The 23,762-nt window shown below is 34.6% G+C and overlaps 2 protein-coding genes across 2 annotated transcripts; both read right to left on the bottom strand.

Moving 5' to 3' along the window:
* Positions 1–21: 21 nt before the first annotated feature.
* fbxl5 (F-box and leucine-rich repeat protein 5) lies at positions 22–15,569 on the bottom strand. The gene is given in 12 exon segments (XM_051881189.1): positions 22–930; positions 2,716–2,864; positions 2,944–3,554; positions 3,556–3,658; positions 3,791–3,873; positions 5,747–5,895; positions 5,979–6,104; positions 7,839–8,015; positions 9,961–10,156; positions 10,287–10,382; positions 12,388–12,603; positions 15,419–15,569. Coding segments are annotated over 12 exon segments (2,067 nt in total). The 5' UTR covers positions 15,503–15,569; the 3' UTR covers positions 22–853.
* A 1,158-nt stretch (positions 15,570–16,727) lies between these two features.
* Positions 16,728–23,390, bottom strand: syap1 (synapse associated protein 1). The gene is made up of 9 exons (XM_051881212.1): positions 23,084–23,390; positions 21,690–21,808; positions 21,280–21,346; positions 21,131–21,204; positions 20,904–21,043; positions 20,100–20,254; positions 18,310–18,368; positions 18,115–18,241; positions 16,728–18,038 (listed from the first exon to the last, which is right to left on the bottom strand). The coding sequence occupies exons 1-9, from the start codon at positions 23,226–23,228 to the stop codon at positions 17,911–17,913; spliced, it is 1,014 nt and encodes a 337-aa protein (XP_051737172.1). The 5' UTR covers positions 23,229–23,390; the 3' UTR covers positions 16,728–17,910.
* Between the last annotated feature and the right edge of the window lie 372 nt (positions 23,391–23,762).

Here is a 23,762-nt window from a genome sequence, read left to right as displayed (position 1 = left end):
AAGGACTTCAACACAGACAAATGTTATCTCAAGGTGCTTTTAATGGTCAGCTACTGAACGCAAAAAAAACATCATGCAGCATCTAAAAACTCAGATGAAAACTTGGGAAATTAATTGAAGTGTGTAATATACCCAGGACTTATTACAGCTCACAAACCCTTTGAATCAACCAAAGCTTGAATTCTGGGAAAATGCTTCCCCTACTTTGACATGGTTGCCAGATCTTTAATCACAGATGAAGTCTCAGATGAAGCTAGAGAATATCTGTAACTTTCCGGCAGCCATGCCGTGATTCCCGCATTAGGTTAAACCTATAGATTAACACAACTAATACAGCTTCTGGTTATTAACTTGTTGTTTTCCAAAACACCTGCTGATTTATTTGACAAACTACAACTCAACAAGCTTGTGAACGTTCCTATTTGTGTAGGGGAACCATATCATCAGGTGATTAAAACATCAAACCCAAAGTAATGGTTCAGGATGGAGATTGAGATGGAGGCGTTACAGGCTTGAAATGTGCCTGGGTGAAATACTCAAACAAAATAACCCTTAAAGCACTTAAATCTTAAAGCACTCAAAGTTTCCAATTGAAGATCCAGTGAATTATTTACAAATATACATCATTACGTTCCTTCACAACACCTCTCAGAAACTGCATTGAATGGGATCGGTTTACAAAGCCCAATTTCATTTTATTTGAAGCGTTTTTGATTTTAGTGAAGCCAAACTGCGTCGAAGAGCATCTTGAAGCAATTTCCCTGATTAAAGTGCACGTGGATGAGGGATGAGAGGGGGACACGAGGAGAGGGATGGAAGGGGGTACAGAGCGATAAATACGGAGAAAAGAGCATCACTCTCCAGATCGACAGCAAGCCCTGAAGCCGCACTGCAGATTCTGACATCCACTGGCCGTGTCAGCATGAGGACCTGCAGAACCAGAGAGGATTCACGTTAAAAATATAGAAAAAAGCATTACATTTTGCATAAATGGACTTGCAGGGGACATTTACTACTAAACTGAGAAAAATACATCGTAAATCTAGAACTATTCTAGAGCAGTGGCGTTCAACTGATGGGTCGCAATACAAAAATGAACTGCAGGTCTAAAAGTAAACAAAATGCAGCTAGTTTACTGTATGAGCTATTACACATGTTTAAGTTAGAGAAAAACAGCCTTCATAACAACCCACCCTTTACTTACCAAGATGCCGTCATACTTGGGTTTGGACTTCATATGTGGAATTGTGGGCATTACAGTCATTTACATTTAGCAGACGCTTTCATATCATATCATATATCATATAATAAATTCATATGACACAAGGATTTTTGTCAGTCAAACACCTTTGAGCTAATGAATATTCATAATGTTCACAGTTCTCTGATACTTAACTAAAATTACAACTAAAACCATTAAAAAAATTGTTTTCCGAAATAAAATAAAAATATGAAATATAATACAACCCCATTTCCAAAAAAGTTGGGACATTTTGTAAAATGCCATAAAATCAAGAATGTGTGGTTTGTTAATTCTCTTGAACCTTTATTTAACTGATGAAAGTACAGAGTACAATTAGTATCCTCAATTTCCAAATGATTAAAAAGTGTAATTAAAAGGAAAGTTTGATGTGACCGTGGTAAACGTGCCTCGGTCACAACTTTTTTGGAGTGTGTTGAAGCCATCAAATCAAAATGTGTTTATTTTAACAAAATACAAGTAATTTGGCCAGTGAAAACATCTTTGTACTTTTGTCAGATAAAAAATAAAAATTCAAGAGAATTATCAAAATCACAGATTCTTGATTTTACTGCATTTTACAAAATGTCCCAACTTTTCTGGAACTGGGGTTGTAAAATATATATATATATATATATATATATATATATATATATATATATATATATATAGTAAAGAAAACAAACAAACAATAAGTAAAACATATGACACAGCAAATGACAAAATTACTAAAACTTAAAAATAAAATGATTTGTTTTCTGAAATAAAATAAACGTTAACTGAAAGATAATAAAATATACCTTAAAACTAGTGTTGCCAAGGCAACAATTTACTAAATATATAATAAAAATTAATAATAAATGTATATGTATATATATATATATACACACACACACACACACACACAAATAAAAAAACAACTAATACAAATGAAAAAAAACTACTAAATAAAGAAAAATAAAGACTAATTCAAAATATTAATAAAACCTATAATAGTTTCTTAATGATACTAAAATGAAACTGCTCTGATGTCAGTTAACAGTCACATGACATGCAGGTAAACAAAATATTGAATCCTTTTTTAGTAAGTGTTATTATATTCTACTAATTATTTATTTAGATTTGAACTTTTTTTATTTATATAATATGAAATAATAAAAATGTCAAATCTAAATCATTTTTGAAGCAAAACAATCAAAATATAACACTATTTATATTATTAATAACTTTCCATCAACTCAGGAACCCAGTTCGGCAAAGTCTGATATGACAGAACATAGAGAGATTTAATATTCAGAGATTCGTTATCTGTTTGTGAGCGAGTGAGTTATTAATTAATTATTTGTCGTTACTTGGCTGTTATCATAATTATGGACTACAGTAAGTGTTGTGTTCATAACTATCAGCACATGCTTCAATATGGCTGTCCTATAAAACATGTATATCATCTATATTCATGTGTGATTGTGTGTTACCGTTAATGTTATCGCAGTAGTAAAAGTGCTCGATGTTGAGGGCGGGGCAAGCAGACACCAGCTCCTGAAGCCCCGCCCCTGTGATGAGCAGACAGCCGGAGAGATTGAGATGCTCCAGTAGAGGGAGTCCTCCACGCTGAGACAGACACCTGCAACAAACACACACTCAGAGCCCAATCGTCCAACAGCACACAGTTTTTACTGAGGTATCAAAATTGTGTTCTGTACCTCAGGCCGAGATCCGTGATCTGATAGCATCCGGACAGGCTGAGGAACCTAAGTGTGCGACAGGCTCCTGATTGGTCAGTCCTGTTGTGATGCTCGGGGCAAGATTCACCCTCAAATGAGCATTTAGTCCGAAAATCAACACTGCCCCCTGTGGCCTGGAGGTCACAGTGCGCTTCTCTCACAGTCCAGAGCGACACATCGGAGGTGCAGCAGGTGGAGTGACCGCAGAGAGCGTCACCCATAGAGCTGTACTGCCAGTGGGAGGAGCTAATACCAGTCCTGAAGCTCCGCCTCCGGCTCCTCCTACAGCAGCACGAGCCGCCACCTCCCGGCGGCTCGAAGATGCTGCCACGCCCACTTTCCTGTGCAGACACGCCCCCTCGTCTGCTCCAGTCGGCCGCGTCCTCGATGTCGGCTAGTTTCGCCTGATCAAGAACCCACACATGGGCGGGGCCACAACCTGAGCCACGCCCACCAGGTCTCCGCTTGAATATGAGATCCTGGCAGCTGCGTCCTATTGGTAGAAGGGAGTGCTCGTCCTGTAGTTTAATGGGAGAGGGCGGGGCTTTCAGCAGCTTGGCTTTGCGATCCGGACTGGACGAGGTTAAGTCGCCCTAATCCTAGCGACAGGATCTTCAGCGTGCGGTCGGTGATTTTGTCGCAACCCGACAGATCCAGGTGCTCCAGAGTACGACACACCCCGAACTCCGCCCAGCTGGAGAAACACAACTGATTAACTGTAATATTCATGACTGCAAATGGGCTCCACAAAATCTACATGCCCTTACAGTATATCAAATATGGCAATATGGATAGTCAATGCCAAACATTTTGAAAACTACCCAACCTGTCAAAGGCAGAGTCGGAGACGTCAGTCTGCGTGAGGTCCAGGTGAGTCAGGTTCGGGCACAAACTGAGGATCTGTCGCACCTGGAAGGAGAAATAATTATTATTATATGTAATTTTATTTTATAGTTCCCATCTTACAATCTTGATTCAAACACCCACGCAATCTTATTCCTAAATGACAATGATTCGGATCTATGTCTATTAAACCTTTGACAAGCATGATGACATTCAGATCTGCGTTCTGAGCCAGAGAGAGCCGTTGTCATGAATAATAATTCATATATCAAAGAAATACTGGGATAAAAGTTTATAGTTCGGATATAAACACTGATGTCTACGGCAGTGATCAAAATAGAATAAATCACCTTTTGAAAGTGACTTGATGCTTCAAATAATGATTAATATATCGATTATATCGTTACACCAGTAGGTGGCGACGAGTGGCTATTAAAAAACATGCATTTGTCATTGAATCATTCACTTAAGAGATTCATTCAAAAATACTGATTCATCCAGCAATGAAACAAGTGAAGTTTTTATTGAGCGAGTCATTGAATCATTCATTCAAGAGATTCATTCAAAAACGCAGATTCATCCAGTGAAGTGTTTGTGTGTAAGTTATTGAATCATTCATTCAAGAGATTCGTTCAAAAACACCGATTCATCCAGTAATAAAAACATGTTCAAACTGATTTTTAAACAATAATTCATGAAACAGACTGCAGCAATTAACATTTTGTCAGAAGCTCCAGTAAATTACATGTTATATTGATTAGTTGTCTGTTCAGAATCATGGGAGAATCGTGATCTCTATAAAAAAAAAAAAAAATGAATCATTCTCAATTTATCCAGAATCGTGCAGCTCTAAGACATAATAATATAAGATAAATAATATAATATAATATAATATAATATAATATAATACAAAATAATTATTGTATTTTAGTTCCCAGATAAAACCTTTAAAAACAACTATTCATTAACTTTAATAATTACAAAAAAATTATAATAATTATACTTAACATTAAAAACAGGACAGACCAGTAAAATATGCTTAAGTCAAAGTTATCTTACAAAAATATAATATAATTTAATATTTTTAAGAGTTGTAATATATTATACTATAATATTTATATTATATTAATATAATATAAAATATAACAATAATTATATAAGATTACATTAATGTTCCCAGACGAAAACAACTATTAATTAAACTATTAAAAAATATTAATATATAATTAATAATAATAACTTTACAAGCAAGAAAGATCAGTAAAATAGGCTTCATAGTCAAAATTATCACAAAAATATCATAATTTCCCAGACATATAATATAAATAATATAGTATAATAATTATATTATAGTTCACAGATTAAACCTTTTAAAAACAACTATTAATTCAAAATTTATATTTTAACAAATGTATAATATTTATTATAATTACATAGGACAGAACAGTAAATTATGCTTAATAGTCAAAGTTATCTTACAAAAATATAATATATATAACTACTTAAATAGAAATGTAATATATTATACTTTAATAATTATATTATATTATTGTATAAAATTTATATATAACATTATATAATATAATTACATTAGATAAGATTACATTAAAGTCCCCAGATGAAAACTACTATTAATTAATTTAAAAAAGAAAGAAATTAATATTACATGCAAGAAAGACCAGTAAAATATGCTTAATAGCCGAAGTTATCATACAAAAATATAACAAGACATATAATATAAAATATACTATAATATTATTATATTAGATCAGATTATAGTTTTTTTTTTAAAAAAGATTTAATCTAGGAACTATTAACTAAATTTAATAATTATAAATAACATTAAAAGTAAGTTATTTTACGACACTGTGACACAATCTCGAGCTGCTCTTCTGTACTCATGTCTGGTGATGTCATTATTTCACGCACACGTACGCACCATCTTGCTGGAGACGGCGGCGCTGTAGGCCAAGCTGAGCGAGCGCACGGACGGGCCGACGGAGGGCAGGAGCTTCTGGATCATCCCGTTGAGCAGCGTCTTCTCCCTCTGAACCGCACTGATGGCCGGAGATCCGTCAGACGCCTCCTCTGAACACAGCAGGAACACACAGCTGAGCCACGGCCCGCGGGATCATGGGAAGTGTAGTTCTGAGTGCAGCGGCGAGGCTCACCTGATTCGTCCACGTCTGCATCCTCGTCCCTCTCCTGATAGGCTCGTCCCTCGTCCTGCAGACTCTTGACCCATTCCTCGTCCGGCTCTTGGTCCGACTCTCCCGGAGGACCGCAGTAATAATCACCTGGAAACACAGTTAACAAACAATGACATGTGACCTAATCGACAGCACAATCTGTGAGATACTGTATCCCACAATGCAACGCACTCGACTCGATCTTCTCCAATAAAACTCCATTAAAAATGTAAAATAATCCTGTTTATTTTTGATGTGACTGTACAACATGTGCTGAATTAAACATGTGGCAGTTTTATTAATGCAGTTTTTAATTACAATTTTTATTTAATAAAAAAAATGATATATATATATATATATATATATATATATATAAAAAATGCAGGATATCAACATTTTTAATAAATGTTTTATGATAATAAAAAAATAAAACAAATTATAAAACAAAGCTGAATTATTATACAATTCTAAAAACAATTTAATAATGTAGTATATAGCTAAAGTTTTATAATTACAATAAATATTTAAAAAATAATTCACTAATGCAGTATACCAGTTTTTAATTCAAATTTAAAAATGTAAAAAATAATTTAAAAATTATTTGCTAAAGTAGTATATTAATGTTTTTAATCAATCAATCAAAGCTTTATTAGTTAGAAAAAATATTTTAAAAACAATTCACTAATGCAGTGTACTACTGTTTGTAATTAAAGTTTTATATTATAAATAACTTAAAATAAAAATAATTTTAATAATGCAGTATATTACTGTCTTTTAATTGAAGTTTTATTATAAAAATAATTAAATAGAAATGTACAAAAATTCGCTATGTAGTATATAACTTTTTAAAGTTTTATAATTATAATATATATATTTTTTTAAATAATTCACTAATGCCGAAAATTTTATAATATAAAAAATTAAATTATAAAAATAATTCACTAATGCAGTATATTACTGTTTTTAATTAAAGTTTTATAATATAAACTAATTTAATAAAAATGTACAAAAATTTGCTATATAATTAATTCTAAAAAAATATTTAAAATATTCATAATATATAAAATATTAACATAAATATAAAATATTTTTATATATAAAATATATTTATATATGTATATTTTATATAATATTTTATATTTATATCAAATAATTTATATAAATATAAAAAAATAAAAATATATTAATTCTAAAAAAAAAAAAAAAAAAAAAAAAAAAAAAAAAAGAATACACTGCATACTACTGTTGTAATTAAATTTAGTTTTAATGTGCTCGATCATTGGTGCACATTATTATTCTAAAAGGAAAATATCTTCCATCATAAAGTAATAAACATGACATAAATTATTCCCCCGATCTCAGCTGATGTGTGCCACAAGGGGGCGATAAAGGGACATGAACTCAAAGCTGAGCCTATTTATTCATTTATGACGTCACTGGTCTGACTGTGAGTGATTCATCTGAGCTAGAGTAACTCTACTGTACTTTATTATCCTCGGAAGGCTCTTTGTTTTGTAGACAGCAGTACAGAAACACACATCAGAATGATTTCTGAAGGATCATGTGACACTGAAGACTGGAGTAATGATGCTGAAAATTCAGCTTTGATCACAGGAATAAATTACACTTTACTATATATTCACATAGAAAACAGCTGATTTACACTGTAATAATATATTTCACTGTTTTTACTGTATTTTTGACCAAATAAACACAGTCTTGAGGAGCAGAAGAGACTCTTTCAGAAACATTAAAAGTCAAACTTGTAACCGCTGCTGTAAATGTAAATGTAAATACATCACACTTTAGATCAGTAACTGCTGTACGTAAGAAGAGACGCACCTCGAGCCCAGCGGACGGGGTACAGGTGTCTCCACAGCGAGCCGGTCCTGGTCACCTGACTCCAGACGCTGCACACCTGCCCGCAGCGGCACAGATCCTCCGGACCCAGGAAGCGGAACACCCGGAGCAGCACCTCCTGCGGCAGCGCCGAGATGGACACGCGCTCGCTGCCCCGCTCTGCTGGAAACAACACACCGCAGGACTGACACATGACATCTGACACAAACCTGAAGATGCTGCCAGAGTCACACGGTTTACTGTCAGCTCAGGGAAACTTTAGATTTGCGTCAGAATGAAGCGCTTCAATACGGAAGGAGGTTGAGAAATCATCTGCTAGAGGAACACGGCCAATGACTGGACTGAGAGGTCAAAGGTGATGTAATAAAGAAAAACACCTAATCCTGATGGGTAAAATCAAGTCCGTCCAACATTATATTCACTCAGAAGTACGTCACTGATATCAGATGAAAATTACTGGGGGAAAAAGTGCGATTTTTCTGATAAAATGAACAAATTTCATTATTCTGAAGGAAAAATACTGTTTTTCACAATCTTTCAACTTTGTTAAAACTCTAAATTACTTCACAGATCTCAGCTGATCTGTGGTCAAAAGTGACATCAAAACTGAACAAATTCATTTATTATGATAATTTATTATGATATTTGATTTATCCGCAATCATTTCTCCACATATGACACACGGGAAATAATCATGTGTTCCCTTGTTTTAGTTCAATCAAAAGGAATTAGTTCAACATGACCATGATTTACTAAACGAAGGAATTAATTCTTAATTCATGGCCACAATATATATATATTTTTGTCTACATGTCACATATAAATACAACTATAAAATAATAGTCATACTGATATTATTATTATTATTATTATTTTATTACAAAAAAATAAAATGTTAAACAAAATGGGAAATTTTACTATTGTGATATTTCAATGTAAAACAAAAAATTAAGTATTTCAAAAAATAACATAATACTAATAATAAATATATTACATGTATTTTATAGAATAACTGTAAAACTACAATACTAATATTTATGGTCTTCTAATATTTATATCTTAATTTCTGCATTCGACTAAAAAAACAAAAAATGAAAATGAGAACTAAATAAAATAAATATATATTTTTTTAATATAAAATATATATATATATATATATATATATACACACACACACACACACACAATATATATAAAAATATTATATATAAATATATAATATAAAAAATATCATATTTAAGAAAAATAATAATAATAACTATAATACTAAGTGTATTTTACAGTACAACTGTAAAACTACAATACTAATATTTATGGTTGTCTAATATTTGTCTTAATTTCTGCATTTATTGAAAACGTTTAATATAATAATAATAAATATAATAATTCTACTAAAAATCAAATAAAAAAATTAATGCAACAAAAATGAGATAACTAAATAAATAAATTATATATATATATATAATACACATACACACACACACACACACACAAATAAATAAATAATAGAAAACTAATGAATAAAAATAAATTAGATCAAAATAAATATGGTTTGCTGTGGGTTTGTTTGTAGGGCCAAATATTTTGTGATTATATAAAAAATATAAAATAATAGTCATATTGATAGTATAATAATAATAATTATTATTATTATTATTACATAAAATAAAATTGAACAAAATGGGAAATATTACTTTGTAATATTGTGAAATTTCAATGAAAAAAAAAAACATTTAAGAAAAATAACAATAATACTAATAATAATAATAATAATTAATTATTGTATTTTACAGTACAGCCGCTGTAAGGCCGTTAGCGCCCTCTGCAGGCATTTGTAATAATATGTAATGTACACAAGTTTATTATATTATGTACTGTATATCACATTTTATATTTTAACAGTGTTGTTCAATAAAACCATGTGACTATTTCCTTTGGACACTTTATTTGAACTGATTATTATTGCCTCACTGTTATTATATATGCATTTACCTCATTTTTAAGGGCTTTTGTTCACTTAGGTCTATTTTTATTACTGGATTATTACTCGATTAATCGTCACAATAATTACTTGAACACATGTTCAGTGACCGCAGGCTCTCACCGTCTCCGGTCTTCTCGTGGTCGGAGTATTTGAAGGCCTTGTGCAGCTCCTCGGCGTGACTCCAGAGGTTCAGGCCCTTCAGCACGTCTGCGGCGGAGCTCCAGGACGGGTTACTGCAGTGCTGCTGCATCACCTGACGCTTGATGGCCTTCAGCTCCTCGTACGTGAAGTACTCCATCAGCATGGGCTGATACACCTGAGCGCACCCACAACACATCAGACATGATACATGCTAACCTAAGGTTCAAATAATGTGCTGTAAATGTGGGAGTTTGTAAACACTGAAAAGATGCTGTAATATCAGTGATGATGAACGTGACTCTCACCTCCTCTTCCTCCTTCATATGAGGAAGGAAGTCCTGAGTGAACGCCTCCAACCTCTCCTTCAGCTGCCGCGCGTAATTCAGCTGCTCGTACTCGCTCTGAAACACAACCACGTGACCTTACACAAGAGTTTCTGAACTCCCTCAAACGCCTCCATCTTCACAATATTCCTCATTTAAATAATACATATGCAGAACAAAGGGGCGGGGCCTGGTTGAGTTAGTTAGTAGTTTGTTGAAAGGGGCAGGACATTTCCCAAACACCAATCACAACACACTGCTCCAGCCGACCAATCAGAGCACATTGTGCTTTTCAGAAGGAGGGGCTTCACAGAGACAGGAACTAAACAGAGCGTTACTGACAGACTGGGAAGAGAGGAGCTGCAACAATGGAGAATATGAGGAAAATAATCAACATTCAAGCTAGTAGAGCCCAAAAACAACATCAAGACTTTGAGAAAGAGTGTAACAGGTCGTCTTCAAAATGGACGTAATTATTCATTCGTTAACTGAATAAAAATGTTCTTCTGAAGCATGAAAGACGCTTAAAAGACCATTTCAATGTTGATTTGTAACCGTTTTCCCTCATTTATTTTGTGTATTTTATACTGTTTGTTTCTGTTGTATATATTATTAATATTTTCTCCACATTCACATACATATTCATAAATGGACATGTACGCACACATATATGCATGAATAAATATTACACATACTTTTAAATGCTAGTGTTTTTAATATTTGTTATGATTACACTGTTTTTTATTAGTTTGATGCAGGATTATTATTAACTATAACTGAAGCCATAAAAAAATATTCATTACTCGAAATAAAATGAACATTAACTGAAATAAAATATTTACAATTTATTACACATTTTTATTTAGTGTTACTTATGTACTAAAATAAAAATTTATATATAGAGAGCTATTTAAAAAATAAATAAATAAAAAAGTCAAACATGAGTAAAATTTAAAATCAAAAATTAATTCTTTAATTAAAATTTAATTGAATTAAACTAGAAATGAAGATATATAAAACTCAAAATATTGATAAAAATTATAATAGTATCTCAGTGATACTAAAATAGGTTTGATGTATTCATATACATTTCTGTATGTTATTAAGTTTATATTAATATAAATAAAAATAAAAACAAATATATAAAAACAAAAATAAATATAAAAATAAATTAAAAACTAAAATAAATACAAACAAAAATATAAAACTATAAATATAAAAACTACTAATATATATATATATATATATATATATATATATATATATATATAAAAAAAATAAATAAACATTTTAAATAAATATATATATTAGTGAAAATGACATGTTGTTCAGGTAGAGGCTTTACTTTAAGAAGTCTTCCTGCACTGTAGTATGAATTATATTCTCTTGCTTTTTATTTTATATATTTTATATCATGCAAAAATAAACGAACTCCATACAATATACGAGGTCAGAGTACGATCTGCGTCTCTCCGTACAGTTCATGATCTAATACCGCTGTAAAAACCGCAGATGATTGTTTTGATAAGCTGCCGTCAGCATGAGAATTGATTTCATAACTGAAGTTATTATAAAGTCTCTGTTTACAGACACTCAAGATCTTCATTCTTTCCATTTTCCGCACAGGAACTCGGAGCAGGATTTCCCAATGCCCTGTAAATAATCAAGTGGAAAATTCCCAAAATTTGGCAGGTTTGGACTGACACGTCAAAACGGACTTTGTCTACTGAAGATAAAAATCATTCGGATGATTTTGCATAGAAGTTTTGTTTAAATACATAAACAGAGTGTATTTTTCTTATCTATCGAACACAGTGGCATAAACCAGGTCTGTGTCATGTGACGCGTCATTGTTCGGTCTGACCACAAGTGTCCATGACATCATCAGTAATTAGCAGTGGTCAGCTTCAGACGAGTGTGAACGTGCCAAACATCAGCTCATCTTAAAGGGGCTGTGTGTAAGAATCTTAATGTGTTAGTTCACCTGACGGCCACCGGTGTCGCTAATAACAAGAGTTTCTGATTCTAACATGAAGGGTGTAATTTCTGCTGCAGGAATCAAACATAACACACACACACACACCTTCACGCTGCGCAGCCCCTTCTCAAACAGCGACAGCATCTCGGACAGCTTGTTGTCGGCGTGCACGTGGTAGACCATGTGACTGCGCTCCTGCAGCAGCTCGATGATGCACTCGTTCTCGATCTGCTCGTGCATCTTGAACTCCTTAAAGGTGGCGAGGAGCGACTGCAGAAACGAGCGGAAGTCCCTGTTGTTGGAGAAGTTGGTATTGGACAGCTGTGGGCAGAAAAACACGAGATGAGCAATGAAACATCCGGGACTGAACCGATACTGAAGAACCGATACTGAAGAACCGATACTGACCGATACTGACCGAACCGATACTGATGAACCGATACTGACTGAATGGATACTGAAGAACCGATACTGAAGAACCGATACTGAAGAACCGATACTGACTGAACCGATACTGAAGAACAGATACTGATGAACCGATACTGAAGAACCGATACTGAAGAACCGATACTGACTGAACTAATACTGAAGAACAGATACTGATGAACCGATACTGACCGATACTGACCGAACCGATACTGATGAACCGATACTGACTGAACCGATACTGAAGAACAGATACTGATGAACCGATACTGAAGAACCGATACTGAAGAACCGATACTGAAGAACCGATACTGACTGAACTGATACTGAAGAACAGATACTGATGAACCGATACTGACCGATACTGACCGAACCGATACTGATGAACCGATACTGAAGAACCGACACTGATGAACCAATACTAATGCGTGAATGGAAACAAGAGCTGTCTAAATCAGTTACATATAAAAGACACGAGTTAATACAGACTGATATATCAGCCAGGCCCAGGGTTTTTATCATTAACTTATAAATTATATATATTTTAACAAATATATGCCCCCCCCCTCCAAAAAAAAAACACAAAAAAAAACAAAAAACTTGCAATAAAATAAACATTAACTGAAGTTAAATAAAATATATATATTAAGGATGTACGATACCGGTATCGGCCGATATATATGTTCATTTTTAATGTTATCGTTATCGCACTGTTCACCATGATGGTTTTGAATTGCTTGAATTATGATTGAAATCACTTCAAAAAGGAAAATACAGTTAAGTTCAACATGTGCAGCGCAAGTCTGTCATATAAGCTACATAATATTACAATGAGAACATTATAATCGTGTGATTGGGACATGGCTTTTAATGGTGAGACTTTTGTTTTTGTAATCAGGCTCTCAAATATTATACAAAAATTTGGATTTAGATTTATCGGCCAATATATCGGTTATCGGCTTTCAAATATAAAGAATTATCGGTATCGGCCAAAATTTGAGACTTTTGTTTTTGTAATCAGATTCTCAAAAATTATATAAAGAAAATTATATAATTTTTATAAAATTATATATAAGAATTATCGGTTATAATTAAAAAAAATATTTCTACAGAGCTTTTTAAAAGGACATGGTGGTGGAAAACATATATTTTAATGCTTTTGAGTTCTGAATTCTGATCCCATTGGTTCAACAGGCTTTTAATGGGTAGTATTTTTAGCACCTGATTATAATTCATGCAAAATCACGTTATGACTTATATCGTTTAAAATGCGTTATAATGACCATTAAATGACATGGTTCATATACTAGTATATAACTGAAGCTATAGGTTGTGAAATAAAGCATTTCTCGTTCTTACTGGGTTTTTTTTAGTTAGCTTACGTACTAGCATAGCATACATCTACCTGATTAGCCTGCTAGCTTAGCTTGTATTATATTAGGTATGTTTTTTGCTTCCAATATCTGTTTCTAGTTTGTTTTATTGTGCAATACTTAAGAATTCATTTTATATTTCAAGCATGTTGTTTGTGCGCTTAATGTAATAAACATCATACAATAGTGAAAGAGGTTATAATTAGTCAAGACGTCACGATAACAACTTTTGATCAGGCATTACCTCCTGGATCCTAAAGGAGACCCGATTCCTGGGGGGGGTACTCGATTTCTCATGACACCAGCATCAGCGTCGGCCATTAAAATCTCATAGAACTGGTGTTATATAACGCTGGATGTGGGTCATATGTTAAACGAGTTCAGATGAGTGTGTAGATGCACTAAACACAACAAACCTACTGACACAGCACAAACACACACATTTGTGTCTTACATAAGCAGTGTGTGTGACTTACCATCCCAAACAGCCCATCCCGCCGGTACAAAGCTACACACCCACTAAAAACCATTAAAATCATCATAATCTCCTTGTAAAGCTTGCTTAGAATAAATTACAGTAATCAGACTGAATCAGACTAAAGCTATTTGTCATAAACCATCTCACTATACCACACTTTGACACCTCAGAGATCTCAGTTTCAGGGGTTTAATGAGTTTAAAGCCAATCAGAAAAGCGTAAAGTACATTTAAAGTGTGTTTTCAATCTAGAAACGATCTGATTATAGATCAGATACACTGAATGTGGTGTAATTCACATCTGTGTGGATGTTTAATGCACAGATTACAAGGTTTAGAAGTTAATGTTGTGATAGTAAATCAAATACAACAAAAAAGGAGAATAATTGTATTCAACATACGTCACAACATTATCAGACACTGCATATTTTCACATATCACGTGGTGTGTGAGTGCTTATATTATTATTATTACATTCAAACAAAGTGTTTTGCATATCTGAGATCTGACTGTGATCAGATATTCACAATAAATGCAACATCAGGCATATTATTATGTTAATATTACACAATAAAGTCTGTTTTCCTACAGATCTGAGATCAGACATTGACATTAAACTCTCATAATCTCTGTCTGTTAGCTCACACGGTCAAAATAGGTTAAAGTCTTTATAATATATAAAGATAAAGATAGCGTTTCTGTGCTGATCTGAGATCAGAGCATTATCAGACGCTCATAATAAACTCTGTTCTCTGTCTGTTAGCCGTCTGGCTAACACTAGCTCTCCTCAAACACATCGTCGGACCCCTTAAAACCGCTTTAATGGGTAAAATGACAGATAAAACAAATCAGACACGAACCTTCTCGCTATAGAGCCCCACCAGCTGCTTCATGCGCCAGTGCGGCCCGGTAAAAACATCCACCTCGTCGGGAAACGGAGCCATCGCGCCTCCATCAGATCCCACAGCGACTGAACACGGGAGGCCAGATCCTCCGTGTAAAAACCCTCCTCTTCAAAACAGACAAAATGTCAATAAAACAAAACAAAAATAATAATAAATTAAATCTACATAAACAAAATAAAACTAGTTTAATTAGTTAAAATAAAACTCATTAAAATATATATCTAATAAAAATAATAAAATAAAATAAAAAAAATTCGTAATGCAATAAGAAACATCATTATTAAGTATCTCAGTGATACTAAAATAGGTTTGATGTATTCATATACATTTCTGTATGTTATTAAGTTTATACTAATATAAATAAAAACAAATAAAAATAAACATAAAAACAAAAATAAATATAAAAATAACTATAAAAACAAAAAATGAAAAAAAAAATGAAAAATAATATAATATAGCCTATATTAGTGAAAATGACATGTTGTTCAGGTAGAGGCTTTACTTTAGGAAGTGTTCCTGCACTGTAATATGAATTATATTCTCTTGCTTTTTATTTTACATATTTTATATCATGCAAAAATAAACGAACTTAATACAGTTCATGATCTAATACCGCTAATAAAGTGTTACGATACAAAACATTAGTAGTATTTGTCAACAACTCTAAATTGTATTTTCAACAAATTACGAACATAATAAAGACAAATTTCAGCGACTGCCACCGAAATACTGACGCACCCTCAGATATACCGATGGGGTTTAATGCTATTTCGTGAATTCAGAAGATTTCAAAAGAACTTGGCAATAGTGATGGGAGAAATGACGCTTTTCAAAGCTTTGAATCAACTGAACCGATTGCTTCGCAAAATGATTCACTGTTTCAACCCGTTCGAAACGCCACACAAGCAGAACAGTGTACAAAATCACAGACCAAATATGCACATAAACTACTATTATTGGCCTACTTTTAATTATACTGATGTCAGACCTCTACAAATGTATAAAACTGATCAGAGATCAGGTAAAACTCAGTCATTTGTTCAATGGAGGCGATCTCAGTGACTCCGCATGATTCGTAAAAGCAAAAGTATTTGGCAACCCGGATGACGCCAGCACGTCTACGTGCGCAGGGACACGTTCTAGACAAACGTACACGATCCGTATAAACATATACATGCGCACAATAACTTTAAAACCTCATCAGATGTCAATAAATAACGCATATATGTGCATATAAAACATGAACAAACAACATTAAGTCAAGTCAAGTCAAGTCACCTTTATTTATATAGCGCTTTTTACAATGTAGATTGTGTCAAAGCAGCTTTACATTGATAACTGGTACATTGTTTGGCTGCACAGCATCTCTTAAAGAATAGTGTCAATGCAGGCAGATCAAAAGCACTGTTGAATATCAAATGTCAAGTCAAGTGTCCCCAACTAAGCAAGCCAGAGGCGACAGCGGCAAGGAACCCAAACTCCATCAGGTGACATCAGGTGGCAGACAAGTGGCAAATTGGTGTTAAAATGGAGAAAAAAAAAAAAGTATTTACGATGGGAACAAAACTGCATAATTATAGTGTATTGAACAAATGCGGGTGCATTACGCTACAAGAAACCAGAAAGTAGAGAATTTTAGAGACAAAGATTTTATTTACGGCAACAAAATCATGATTATTCATTTGTAAAGTAATAAGACAAGGTGCAGGTTGAAAATATAAACAAACACAAAGTTATACCAAAGCTCTCGCCTTACAAACATGTAAATATTGTTTGATTAAACGTGTATGGAATTTTATCTCAACAGAGAAACCGAATCCTGCCACTTGATGAACAGAATACAAATATCAAATCGATATTCAAAAAACAAATAAAGGAATGAGAAGCACTTGCTTTCTTTAATTAAACAAGTCACATGACTGCCTTCAGAGAAACTCCATATGTGATTATAGTGTTTGAGCACTGCAAAAATCATGTTCTTCCTCAGTGTTTCTGTCGTTTTCCAGCACAAATATTTAAACATTCTTGAATCAAGATTCATTTACTGGAGAAGCAGAAATGACTGAAGATATTGAGTCTTGTTTTCTTAAAGTCTATCTTCAGTCATTCTGCTTCTCCAGTAAATATTTCTTGATTTAAGAATGTTTAGATATTAGATATTTTTGAGTTTTGGTTTGCTTTTGCACCTCTGAAAGAAGGCAGAAATTAGAAGAAATAAATCAGCAAACTACATCTGATTTACATGTTCTCGCTAACTACGATCAGAGAGAGGAACCTTATCTTAGCTACTGTGCATGTTGGCACCTCACCGAATCCCGCTACCTCCTAAACATCACATTTCACACTTGTTTATATTAAACATTCTTATAGAAACTTCAGTCCAGTCAGATTGATGAAACTGATTTAGTTTCCTGTGTCCTCCACACCAGAGGGGGCGATGTTACGCTTTAGCTGTCGTCCTGCAGCATCTCCTCAATCTCACGGTCCCAGTTATCATCTCGATTTTCTGTGTCGACGACCACCTCATACTCCTGAAGCTCCTGCTGCAGTTCCTTCTCCCAGTCGGCGGTCTCTTCTATCAGAGAAACGACAGAAGTCTTAAAGGTACAGTAGCTTGTCTAGTTGCTGTTTTTGTTGCGTTCTGGACTCACCGTCCTTCTTATCCAGCACCAGCTGCTCCATTTCTTTCCTCAGATCCTCCTGGTTTATGTCACAGGCGTCAAACGCGTCGCTCACGAACTCGGACACGCCGGGGCTGGTGGAGATGTCTTCCTCTTCCTGTGAGCAGGGCGAATGATAAGAAGGGCGAATGTGATAATAATGGAAATCTGAAGTAAAAACCGTACCTCGTTAGTCTTGGGTTTCGCGCTGATGGCGACAGGAGGCGTTTTCGGTCTGATGGTTTCTGTGAAGCAGAAAAACAAATGTTTATTTCTGTTTAAATAATGACTTTTACTATTAATGACGATTAAGTGGCTCGTATTTGGCTATTGTGAAATCAGTTTCGACAGCCTTCTTAATGCATAACATTGTTTTGAAATTCATACATTTTGTTTAGATTTCAAATAAATCACTTTAGCTAAATCTTGTTTTCATGTTGTTATATTGTATTAGTATGGAAGCTTGTTTTCTGCAATGAAATAAATAAAAAAGTTAATTCTGACTTTATATGACTAACTCGCAATTCTGACTTTATAACTCACAATTTCTGACTTTACGACTCGCAATTCCAACTTTATATCTCGCAATTCCGACTTTATATCTCGCAATTCTGACTTTATATGACTAACTCGCAATTCTGACTTTATAACTCACAATTTCTGACTTTATGACTCGCAATTCCAACTTTATAACTCACAATTCCGACTTTACGACTCGCAATTCCGATTTTACAACTCACAATTTCTGACTTTACGACTCGCAATTCCAACTTTATATCTCGCAATTCCGACTTTATATGACTAACTCGCAATTCCAACTTTATAACTCACAATTCCGACTTTACGACTCGCAATTCCGATTTTACAACTCACAATTTCTGACTTTATGACTCGCAATTCTGACTTTATATCTTGCAATTCCGACTTTATATCTCGCAATTCCGACTTTATATCATGCAATTCCAACTTTATATCTTGCAATTCCGACTTTATATCTCGCAATTCCGACTTTATATCTCGCAATCCTGACTTTGTAAATTGCAATTCCGACTTTGTCGTGCAATTCCGACTTAATATCTTGCAATTCCGACTTTATAACTCGCAATCCTGACTTTATATCATGCAATTCCAACTTTATATCACAGAATTCCGACTTTATATCTCGCAATCCTGACTTTGTAAATTGCAATTCCGACTTTGTCACGCAATTCCGACTTAATATCTCGCAATTCCGACTTTATAACTCGCAATCCTGACTTTATATCACGCAATTCCAACTTTATATCACAGAATTCCGACTTTATATCTCGCAATCCTGACTTTATAACTCGCAATTCTGAGAAAAAGTCAGAATTGTGGGATGCAAACTCACAATTGTGAGAAAAAAGTCCAAATTACCTTTTTTATTTAGTTGAGGAAACAAGCTTGAACCGTGAACGTGCAAAATTCACCTCAATTGCGTCTTTTCGTCTAATGGCGTCTTCTGCGCAAGTTGAAAAATTTCAACTTGAGCGGGAAATTTGCATGACGAGTTGTCGTGAAAGCCAATCAGCAAAGAGCTTACTGACACGTCCGACACAACTTCTTATTCAAACAGAGAACGGACAAAAAAAGCAGATAGCTTGGAGAAAAGTAAGCGAGGAAGTTGGACTACCTGTAAGTGATGAAAATATGCGTCTGTAGCTTGATTCTAGCTATGAGTTTACATTACTGTGGTTAGCACTGGCATTAGCCAAAGTTAGCCCAGCCTGGCATTCCCGGTGTTGTTGATGATGATGATGACGTGCTCCTCATCGCTCAATGTTTTTATTAGTGCGTGATGCAAAAAACAAATAATTCTGTGAGTAACACGATGTGAATATTCGCTTCGCTTTTGGTGTACATTATTAACGGTTTTAGTTAACTATAAAACCTGAATTATATCATTCATTTACAAGCCTTTTTCCTCTAAATATCAGATCTGTTCATGTAATAACCTGAGAGAGTCTCGTTGAGCGGAGCGGCTGCGTTTTTCTCCTCCTCTCTCTTCTCGGCCGCCTGCTGCTGAGCCGCGAGCGCCGTGAGCTGAGCCGACTGCTTGATCAGAGACACGCGGTAGAAATAATTCCTCCAGAACACGTCCTCCTTCACCCTGAAACACACACAGATCTGCTCTCACACACAGGAAACAAGGCATTCGGGTCCGTTTTGATCCAGAAGTGTTCTTTTTTTTTTTTAATCCATAGTTTTTAGTACGAAAATGAAACTTTGGATATGTGTTAAGACTGTCATTAAGACATCTATTAGTTAGAAAGTCTCATATTACTTCAGTAAAACACATTTATCCTCTTTCCAACACTCACACACACTTTTTTTCCTTCTCACTATGACTGCATTTTGTTTATAAACATGCTTCACACACAGTAATTCTGATCAAAAGTTCATAGTCAGTAAATAGTAAAAAGTAAATAGTCTAAATATAAAAAAAGGAAAGAGGGTTTGAAGAAGTGCACATCCCCCTACTGATGAACACCACATTCAGGCTGTTTATCATCTGTTTTCATCTCAAAGTAAATGTTTATTTAAGTAAATTGAATATATTTCGTTTGAAAACATTTCAGAGTAATACTGATGTCGTTTCATTAGAAAAAGAATGTGTAATTTTCATAAATTTAGAGTGTTTTGAGCAGTCATGAGTTCAAATGAATTTAATTAAATCCACTGAAGTCAACAGACTGATAATTCTCATGTTATATGTTCATATTAATGCATTACGAGGCATAAATGGAGCCGAATCTCACTGTTTAGGGACGAGGTCAAAGCGCATCCTGTTGAGCAGTTCGTCTTCCTGTAACATCACCAGGGCAACGGGGTACATCTGCTCGAAGTCGAAATGGAACTGCACTCCAGCCGGAGGGTCACGCAGGAAGTTCCTCTTGTCCTGAACGAAGATAAAACATTCATATTCGGTCATGTTGTCCAGAATGATCAGGTGATCTAATGATTTAAACATGGATCTGAAACTCACAGCGGATAAAGCCAGTATCTGCTGCTGAATAGTTTCCTCCTCGTTGTATCCGACCCAGGGCGGCACCGCTGCGTCTGCGGACAAAGATTGGTGAAAATACAGAAATGTACAAAAAGATATTTCTTCAGAGTACCTGTGCAGCATCATACCTGTTTTCTTTGCATTTTTCTCTTGCACAAATTTTTCCTGTTCCTTCTGGAAATCTCCCAAAATGGTCTGAAAGAGAGTTGAGTGTTTTATGATGACATCTAATTATTGTTTATTAACTGAAGATGGCTAAACTCGCTCGCAAATTACAGCCAGTCATCTAACTATTAACATACCTGTACACAAACATGCTATTTATGCATGATCAAAACAATATTTGCAAAACAGCTCATCATTCATCTTCCTGCAGGTATTCTCTCGAGTCGGCTGAGCTGACATGAGCAACTGATGTCATGTCAGGACAGGGGGCGTGGCTTATAGTGATGCTCCACCCACAAGGAGGGGCCAAGTTTGAATGTTGTGTTTACAAAAAAAAGTCACTCTAGAGACAAACACTTCAGTTCTGCGGTACCTTGTCGATGATGCCGTCGATGTTGCTCTCCTCCACTGTTTTCTTGATGGTTTGCGCCGTTTCCGCCACAGACTCGGAGATCTTCTTAGTCGCGGTGCTTGCAAAGTTCAGAATGAAGCCTGACAGGAGCGTAGACACATTAAAACTCCAATAAAACACAATGTGTACAATGCCACATCCACCCAAAACAACCTCCAGATCCTGACAATGAACATCCCAATGATAATATGATGTCATCTGGTATTATATAACATACTGAGATGTTCTGCGTCGCTATCTAATCGTATACTTATAGAAAATTAACCATGGTACTGAGATATATACTATAGTAAATGTTAGGTATACGCATATATTTACATGCGACTGTCCAAAAACATATATCACATCTATCACATCATGTAGTCATATCCCTTACAAAAAAATTACTGTAAATTTACCATGGTATATTATTTATCATATATAAAGTGATATGGAAGCCCATTTACGGCACATTAGAAAAAAAAATCTCCTAATTTCGATTTTTCAATCTCATAATTACGACTTCTTTGGATGGGAATTAACTTTTTTATGATTCGATTCAAATCGATTCCTGAGGTCACGATTCTCGATTTTGAATCGAATTTTAATTCGATATATGCATAGATTTGATTCTAGTTTACTGTTTTCACTGTATGAATTAAATATAAATTGATTTATATTAAAGATACAATAGTGATTCAGTCAAAAGCAGAGTGATTTTTTTTTTTTAAAAAATTAACATTAATAAAACAGAAGGTAACAGTTTATGAGGCTACTGTCCCTTTAAGAATGAACGCACGGATCTAATATACTGTTACACATCCGATTTACTCCTAATTGTTTACGTTCGCGAAGGACATAACAGACTGCGTTTATGTCAATAATCCACACGATGTGTGTTTTGACATAATTGTGTGTGTATTTGACCATTCAAGCTCAATAAGCTATGAAAGAGAGCTAAACTCGGATCGCTTTCATCTGTTCGCGCGCTTCAGCTGTGTGTCAGCGCGAGCACCGCATTGAGTCCTTTTTCGCGGCTTATTGTGATTAATAACAGTCTAACGTGTCAATAACTTTAAATAGTACTGTCATAGTAATGTCATATGTTATAATAATGACATAAGAAATGAAAAGAGTCAAAATTTAGATATTTTTGTCGACTTTTTAATCTCGACTATGACTTAGTATGTCAGAATTTCGACTTTATTTTATAAATTCGACTTTTTATCTAATAATTTTGACTTAAATGTCATAATTATGACTTTTTATGTCACAATTCGGAGTTTTTAGTGCCTTAATTAACATTGACCAAAGCATGATTTTTTCCTTATATGTCTATAGGCTTCCATAGATATAAAGTGATGTATCTGTCTCACCGCTGAGCCCTTTGGCCTGCTGTAGGATCTGTTGTGATTCTTCTGTCTCTGTGTTTATGTTTTTCTCCTCTGCTGTTTCCTGTTTGTCAGTCTTCTCTTCGTTCTCGAGCTCTCCGCCCAGCCATGAGCTCCAGCCCTTAAACATGCTGCCGGCGCCGCGTCTGTCTGACTCTCTGCAGTGAAATGAATGATCTTTGGTGGTTTTAATCAGGATAATTTTACTCCATGTTTCACATCCGCACTGGGCCACATCAACAACAGCAGCTGAGCGCTTCCTCCGTCATCATACAGCGGCAGCAGCTGCGGCTCCACAGCGACACCTGCCGCACGGGAGGAATGGACAGAGCGCCAGTGCGTCACTTGCAGTGACCGGGAAAAGTTGCAAATACCGTTTTATATTTTTATTCCGTGATGGAAATACACTTATATAGAACACAAAGGAAATACAATATGAAATACAGATGTGCAGTTCTCTATTTGTCATGCCAGTGAAACATCAGGAGCTCAAGATTTACTGCTCTTTAACTTCTGATGGTTCAAGGTTAGAGCTCACAGGATGCGCTACTCCTCTATTTACATCCTTTATTGAGGTTTTTCCGTCCTTTATTAAGGTTGTAGTTCATTCTGAGAAGTGTTTACAGCTCACGCTACTCCTCCATTTACATCCTTTATTGAGGTG

The sequence above is a fragment of the Ctenopharyngodon idella genome, chromosome 22 (genome assembly GCF_019924925.1).
Source record: "Ctenopharyngodon idella isolate HZGC_01 chromosome 22, HZGC01, whole genome shotgun sequence".
In the NCBI taxonomy this organism is placed as follows: domain Eukaryota; kingdom Metazoa; phylum Chordata; class Actinopteri; order Cypriniformes; family Xenocyprididae; genus Ctenopharyngodon; species Ctenopharyngodon idella.
The sequence above is the reverse complement of the archived record's forward strand: the minus strand, read 5'-3'. Positions and strand labels throughout refer to the sequence as shown.

Excerpts from the sequence above, each read along its gene's own strand:
- syap1 (XM_051881212.1), bottom strand. The coding sequence starts at position 23,228 with ATGTTTAAGGGCTGGAGCTCATGGCTGGGCGGAGAGCTCGAGAACGAA. Across the intron at positions 21,809-23,083 it reads GCAGGCCAAAGGGCTCAGCG|GCTTCATTCTGAACTTTGCA; the intron begins GTGAGACAGATA and ends CGCTCCTGTCAG. Across the intron at positions 20,255-20,903 it reads TTTGACCTCGTCCCTAAACA|GGTGAAGGAGGACGTGTTCT; the intron begins GTGAGATTCGGC and ends TGTGTGTTTCAG.